The 8,141-nt window shown below is 36.2% G+C and overlaps 1 protein-coding gene across 1 annotated transcript in view; it reads right to left on the reverse strand.

Moving 5' to 3' along the window:
- The window catches only part of LOC110105606 (leucine-rich repeat extensin-like protein 4), a 2,864-nt gene extending 1,099 nt beyond the window's left edge, over positions 1 to 1,765 (reverse strand). Inside the window, exon 1 of the mRNA XM_020835169.2 lies at positions 357 to 1,765. Within this exon, the coding sequence (XP_020690828.1) occupies positions 357 to 1,620 (1,264 nt within the window). The 5' untranslated portion in view covers positions 1,621 to 1,765. The remainder of the gene's footprint in view (positions 1 to 356) is intronic.
- Positions 1,766 to 8,141: the final 6,376 nt, after the last annotated feature.

Raw genomic sequence — 8,141 nt, forward strand, 5'->3', positions numbered from 1 at the left:
GGAAGATATAGGTGAGGGTGGCGAAGGGGATGGTGGAGGAGGTGAAGGAGGTGGTGGTGATGGAGAAGGTGGAGGAGGAGATGGAGGTGGCGGCGAAAATGACAAAGGTGGAGATGGTGGAGGAGGAGATGGAGGTGGCGGTGAAAATGACAAAGGTGGAGATGGTGGAGGAGGTGAAGGTGACGGTGAAGGTGACGGTGGAGGCGGAGGAGAGGTGGATGGAGTAGAAGGTGATCGAGGGGACGGTGGTGGTGGAACAGGGGATGGGGGAGGCGATGGGTTAACAGGAGAAGGTGGAAAAACTACAGGTGTTGGAGGCGATGATGGAACTATAGGTGGCGGTGAGACGGGCAGCAAAGGTGGTGGTGAGACGGTCGGTGAAGGTGGCGGCGGGGATGGAGGCGGTGGCGGGGGAAGGAATGGAACAAACGGTGCACAGTTGAACGAACTGCAGCGGACGGGAAGACGCCCGAACGCAGAGCATTGCGCAGGCGTTCTCTGCGCCGGTCGGCCAGCTAAACAGTTTCGCCTATCGTCAAACGATGGTAACCCAATACAGGCCGGTGGCTCTCCGGTGAAAAAATTATAAGAGAATGTAAAGTTCTCAAGACGCGGGAGATTGCAAATCGATGCAGGGATCTGACCAGAGAGTAAATTGTGCGCTACATCGAGCTGTTCCAAGCTCCGCATACCGCCGATCTCGTTCGGCAGCGGGCCGATTAGTTGGTTGAAGCTCACATCGAGCACGGTGAGCTTCTTAAGTAGTCCAATCTCCTTAGGGAAGCAAGATCTAAGCCCATTGTTCATAAGTATAATTTCGTTCAGGGTTTTCGACATGTTACCAATGCTCGCCGGCAAGCACCCGCCGAAGCGATTGTTAGCGAGGACGATGACCGAGACCGGAGAATTCCCGATGTTGTTAGGGATATCGAAACGGAATCGGTTGCTGTTGATGAAAATGGCGTCGAGATCCTTATCAAAAAGCTCAGACGGTACCGTGCCTTCAAACTCATTGAACCGGAGGTCAAGATATTTAAGAGAAGGGAGACGTAGCACAACGTCAGGGAACTTCCCGGCGAAACGGTTGTTACTGAGATCGAGCTCGAAGAGAAGGCGGAGGCGATCAAAGCGGTGTGGAATCGTACCGCAGAACCGGTTGGAGTTGATGTGGAATACGGCGAGGTCAGTGAGAAGCCCGAGCTCCTCTGGCAGGTACCCGGCGATGTCGGCGTGGTTGAGATCGATACTCGCGACAACGATGAGGCTGTGATTGGACGGCAGCGGCGCGCAGAATACGCCCTTATATTTGCAGACATTAGATCCCACCCATGTCCCGGTCAGATTCAAAGGATCTGAAATGATCGCCTGCTTCCAAGCCTGAAGTGCAATGTAGGCGTTTCGGAGGTGCGAGTTGGGAAAGAAAAGCGATGGGTCAACGTCAACCTTCTCTCCCCTGTCACCAAACTCATCGCGGTAGTAAAGAAGCTGCCGATGCCGGATATACCCCGCCTCCGCGTCACTCAACCCCCGGCTAGCGAATCCCGCCCTCGCACCTGCAACTGCGGTGGCGACGGCGAGGATTAGGAGATGAATGAGAAGCAGTTGTGTACCACTCTTCATCTCATCCTTCAGCTACAGGGAGAGGAATGAGGAGAGAGAAAAACGGCTAGGGTTTTCGTTTTTTCCTGAGAGGGGGAAGGGAGAGGAAGCGATAGAGATAGAAATCGAAGGGAATATCACGAACAGCTAAACCACAGCTAAGATCCGTGAAAAGTCGGTGGAGTCCTTTGGTTTGTTCGGCTATTGGGGGTTTATCATTCAATGTAAGGGCATATTTGTCTTATGGCTAATTTCTATTTAAAACTAAAGGAACGCGTTGTGGTGATCCGCGGTGGGGATTCAAAGCTGGCACCATGCGGCCCCAGCCAATCCTCGAGCGAGCGCCAGCGATGAGGTGGAGAAGTGGGGCTTAAGGATGCTTCGCGGGTGAGAATACTTTGAAATTAGAATGCGCGTCTTGCGAGGGAAGTATTAATTAGTTAGATGAAATTTGAGGCAACCGACATGCCCGCATAGGAAAGTTTGTATGCGTACGCACGATCTGCCGTTCGTAGAATTAGAAGTATCCTGACGGCGGATCTGTAGTTCGCATAGAGGTTTTATGCGGTAAGACTTTCGAAATTCGTTAGAGAATATCTTTGACGCGGTGATTAAAGGTTAAAATTAACCAGCGGCTTTAAGAATGACATTTACGCTTAAAGGGGCATTTTGGTGGGAAAGATATTTGATTAGGATATAATGATATATTCTTCTTCAAATTCGATTATTCTTATTTTATTTTGATGTGAGTATAATATATAATTAATAATTATTTTTCATATTATATTAATCTAAAAGTAAATTAAATAGGTAAAATACTCATTTTCAATAATTTTAAATTGAAAATTTTATTCGAAATATTTTATTTTGGTCATTTATGTATGTTACATGCACAAACAAAATATTGATTATATGAAACGTATTTAGTTATTTGTAAAATCAAATAAATTTATTAATTTTTAGTATTTTAATAACTTGAGAAATGAATATGAAACTACATAAAAGGTAGGTTTTTGCGGCAGATAAATCAGATGTAAAACAATATAAATCAGTCACAAATTTTAGTTTGCAGCGGATTTGTGATGGAAAAATTTCCGACAGTAAAAGTCGTGTCTCAAAAGTAAATGTGATAGAACCCATCCATTACAAATATTTTGCGGCGGATTTACAATGAAATTGATTATGAAAAAATGTCGCCTTCGTTTTAGCTTCCTGATGCAAATTCTATCGCAAATTACGACGAATTTGCGGCGGAATTTCAGCCACAAATTGCGGCGGAATTGCCGTCATAAATTGTGATGAAAATACTGCCACAAATCCGCTGCAATTTATGACGAACTGCTCTATCACAAAATACGATACATGGACGTCATTTCCATGATGTGGCAGAATTCCACCACAAATCTGTCGGAAACCTATATCATTAATTAAAAAATAGCACATACAATCAGTTATTGAGCTTTCAACAATAATAATCCAAGCAGTTTAAAAATAGTAATTAATAATGCTAATATTTCAATGAAAATGCTAAAATAAACATAAGAAACATAATTTTGTACAATCATATATACCAACTTCTCAAATAGACAATTATATTCTAACTGCTCTACAATTACTACAATACTGCTAACGTAAACATAAATTTATACATAAAAAAGTAAAATACATCAAGAACCCCTACATACATAGGCGGATCCACATTGGCCTAAGGGTGGGCAAATGCCCACCCTCAAAATTTTTTTTTTTAATATTTAGAGGGATTTTTTTAGAATATTTTGGGTATTTTGCACATTTTGCCCCACCTAAAATAAATTTTTTGTCCTAATTTTATCAATCCTAAGCATCTTTGCCCATCCCCCAAAAAAAATTTTTTTTTTCCCACCCTAAAAAAAGGAGCTGGATCCGCCCCTGCCTACATAGAAAACCTAAGCAAAATCTATATCCTCACTCTCCTACTCAGCCGATGTAGGTGAAAGGTGATTTCCACTAATCCACTAATCTGATCTCTCAAACTTCGAAGCTAATCCTATATCTAAATGTTGATCTTCACTTGTGATTTTTAGACATTTTATATCTCTGCTATCAAGTTATAAACTCTCCTAGTTGTTTGCATAGTAGCTAGAGATAGAATAGTTTAACCCATAAATTCATCCATTTTGCATTCTGCCTATTGCATGCGACCAAGTGGTATAGTAAAAAAATATATGCGGAACCCTCAGAGGATCCCTCTTTAGCTACAGTCTAGCTCTCTCAATATTATGTATACTCATCCTTCAAAAAATAACTTAAGAATAATAATCGTATAATTGTCATTTATAATATTTCTCTAAGTATTGTAAACTTATATACTTGCATAAGCCCTCCTCGGTCGCCCATTCACCCATTGTTGGTCTTCTTGGTGGTTGTGGGTGTTACTGGGCAACTCAATTGTAGTGAATTATCTATCAAGCATCTCCTTTTGTATTATACCTAGATTAGCATGCATAATAAAAAATTTAATAAAATCTATTAAAATTCTTATCAATCGTCACATATGCTTAGTATGTAAAACTGAGCTCCTAGTATGGAGGGACTTTACCCAGGCCTTGCACGTCAAAAGTTCAATTATGTTTGTTCTGCTCCCTCATCACTCTGTAATTTAGGTTGCCCCAAGCACTACTAAGCTCGACCCATATACCCTCTTCAATTCAAAGTGATCGCTTGCTTGTCCTCCTAATGTATGTGAACATCTCTCGCAGGTGAGTTGCTCCGTGTTTCTCAAAATTTACTCTGATATGAGTACCACACTTAGAAAACTAATACAAATCTTGTTGTATATAATAAATTAGAACAAAAAATATTCTTTGTTAGCTTAATAAAATATGAATAGATGTTAATAATACTACAACTTACTAATATTAAACTCCCTAAACCACATGTCCTGCACTTCCTTCAGGATTTTCTTCCAAGAAACAAATGGAGCATAAAATCTGCTCCGTAAGATAGGTTGAAATGAATGAAATTTTTCTTTTTTGCTCAATTTAAACCCTAAGGCTTGCTTGGATGATTATGATGGCTTAAGGGAGCATTTAGATGTTTGATAAGTGTCCATTGGTGGTTAGAAGGAAAGGGAATCATCAAAGCAAGCTATAATGACTTGTATAGGTCATTTTGTCTTCACATGGGGAAGTGGGACCACTTGGAGCTGCTTAGGACTAATCTATTTTTTAGGTTAGGTTTAGAGGGTGCTTAGGAATGTACTAGAATGAGTTTGAACTGATGGAATGAATTGCTTCAGAGGGAAATATGTATATTAAAATGATTTGATTGTTTGACTAGTCAACTGGTCAAATTGACTACTAAGGTGAACATGGGAGAGTGCACATGCTAGTGGAATGAAATGCCATGGTTTTAAAGTAATGAAGTTGAGGTTTGAATGAGTGGTCAAATGTATAAGAAGTTTGACCCTATCAAACTATCAATGATTGACTAAATAATGGTTTGAATGTGCTTGCTTCATATAATTAACTGATTATAGGAATTTAACAGGTTTGATTTGAATGCATGAGCAAGATAAACGTATGTTGACTTGGGTGGACCAAAACTAGGTTTAGTTGACCAAGTCAGCTAGGGATTGAATCAAGGTGGTTACTTAAGTCCAATTTATTAGGAGTGATGTTCAGGGAGATTTGATGAAATTTAGAAATTGTTTGAGGTTTAATTGGAAGTAATTAGGGTGCATAATCCATTAGGTTATCCTGAGCTAGCTTAATTGGATCAACCTGGTCAATCACTAGCTTAAATAGCTAGTGATGAATGATTTGATGTATGTAGCTCCTAGTGAAGTGATATGGACATGATTGAGATCAAGAAGTCAAAGCACTATGTAGGGCTGTGCATTGGGCTATCTGATTGTAGTGTAGGGTTGCAATTATTTAAGTGATTATAGTTTAGTGTATGTTCATTGATTAATTAATTGATGATTATGGATGGTTTAATGTATTACTGATTGAAGTGTAATTTGATGGATTGTGGGCCACCAATGAGGTGAGTGTAAGTTAAATGATTGATAATTATATGATTGCCAATCATAGGACTGAATATTAAGAGTTATAGTTTAGGATAAACTCATATAAAAATAAGGTCAATAATTGAGTCAATAATTATCAACTATCGTTCAGTGATTATTGAAAAATACCGTGATAGTTAGAACTTCTTACTTGTTTAGTATGACTATTGAAATATATGTCACATATTCACTATTAATGTATGACTTTACTGATAATGTATTGATTTATTATTATTGTATTATTTTATTATTATGGCTACTAGATTTACTAGCACTGATATATACACTGATATTATTACTAAATTGTTATTGATAACGCTATTGATTCACTCTTATTGTTATTATTATTGATTTACTATACTAGAACTGAACATGTGACATATTAAGTATGTGAAATACGGAGCATGTGATTAAGGTATTGATTTGATAATGATATAAAATAACTGGATAGTATGTGCACATCATTATAAGATTTTATTGTATTGATATAGTTTCAAGAGTCTTTATCGATGATTTAGTTTTACCCACTCAATATAATTTTTTATTAATTGATAGTGCTGATATGATGATTGGTTTATTGATTTAGCACATTTACTTATTTACTAGTTCCCCTCTGTGCTGCTTTACTAAGATTTTGTACAATACTAGTTTATTATTTGCAAATTCTACTATTTTTATACAGATTCATAATCATATAAATATTACTTCTATGATTTAACTACTAACAGACATATTACTTTTTTGTCATAAGATTTAGTTGCTTGCTTGGCTCTTTAGAACTCATTATATGTGATTAAATAATTTCAGGTCAGGTCAAGGGAATATGAGTGTGAGATTGACCAGGATTCCTTAAGTTCTGTTTCTTTTTGTTTTAATTATTTTTTTAAACTAATGATAGAATAGTTATAATATGATTGTATAAATATTGAGTAGTATACATGATTTTTGTAAAACAAATATTGATGTATATATTGATGTTTTAATTGATAGTTTTATTTATGTTAGTATTTATATTAATAAAAGAAATTATGTAATTCTAATTGTTATTTATTAAAAGTTAAAAAATAATTCTTACAAATTAGATTCTATGGTGTGACAACTCACCCTTTTTAATGGATAATGAAACAACCTAATGCTTCTTCTTAGAGTAAGAAGCATACTATTAATCATACAAGATATTAAGTCACAACATCTCAGATTGGTTGGCAAAAGGCCCTTGGCAAGTTGGTGAATTTGGTGTATAACTGATGATGATGAGTGAATTTTGTATTTCGCACCCACAGACGGTCTTAGCGACAGCCACTATGCATTCTCTCTATCACCAAAGCCATATGTTATGTTGAGTTTAAACGTGTCTATTTTTAGTCTAGTTATTTTTTGGATTAATTTGTCTTCTTTTTTGGGTGGCTTTGTCTATGAGTTTTTGCTAATTTTTATTGATGCTTACTATTTTTCTATTTTCTACTCTCCTTATATTATTCAAATTCTTTCCATAACCTCTCATAGCTAAATGAAATCATTAAGACATGGCCCTTAAATTTCCCAAATAAAATAATATCCCAAATTTAGGATATGGAATTGAAGAGTTAAATATTACCCTAAATTTCCATAAGCTAGGATTTGGAGATCTTATGGTCGTTTTTACCGATCAATCCAATTAAAAAATTTTCTCGTCTCTAGATGGGTAATCATTACCCTACCTTTGATTTCAATGATTTTATATATTTTGTGTTTTATGAATTTTAATTTTGGTCAAAACTAGTAAAAGTTTTACGTAATTTCTTAATTTTTAACAAACTTCCATCTCATAACTTTTTTATATGATAGATATGACCTTTCCGGAGCATTTTGATCATATTTGAAAGCTATGATTTTATGAAGTAAATGCATAATATATAAATTTTTTAGATTTCTTTATGTTTTATGAAATACTTCAATTCATACATGATATTTACTTACCTTACATAAAAAACTATAGTATTTATATGTAAGCAAGGAAGGTTGGTTGTTAACACTATAATTAATATGTTTTAGCTTTTAAAACATAATATCCTGCATATGACTGTGGACCGACGGACTTTCCTTTAAATAAAATATTGGTGGGGTAATCCTAGTTGTAGCATTTATCTGATTGACCAAATTACAAGTTATACAATTCTGATGATTTTGATGTCATCAGCATCATCATATATTTTATAATAAATTTATATTATTTTGAGTCCATTTGATTTCCAAATAATTTTTAAAGCCTATACCTTACACCAAAAAAAAATTATTTGAATAGATAATAAGTTTTGTGAACCAAAATCTAAAATTTTTTATTTCTTTATTGGCATTAAGATAGGCCTAAATATGAGCATCATATTATCATTAAGTAATATTGACTTAGCGTTAAGTAAGACGTGGGCAGATGCTCTTGAAAATATTCTAAGTAGTAACGTTGAAAGAGATTTCTTTAAGGATTTAACTAAAAACGATTGAAAAGTCATCGACA

Source organism: Dendrobium catenatum, unplaced genomic scaffold (genome assembly GCF_001605985.2).
Source record: "Dendrobium catenatum unplaced genomic scaffold, ASM160598v2 fragScaff_scaffold_1056, whole genome shotgun sequence".
NCBI lineage: Eukaryota > Viridiplantae > Streptophyta > Magnoliopsida > Asparagales > Orchidaceae > Dendrobium > Dendrobium catenatum.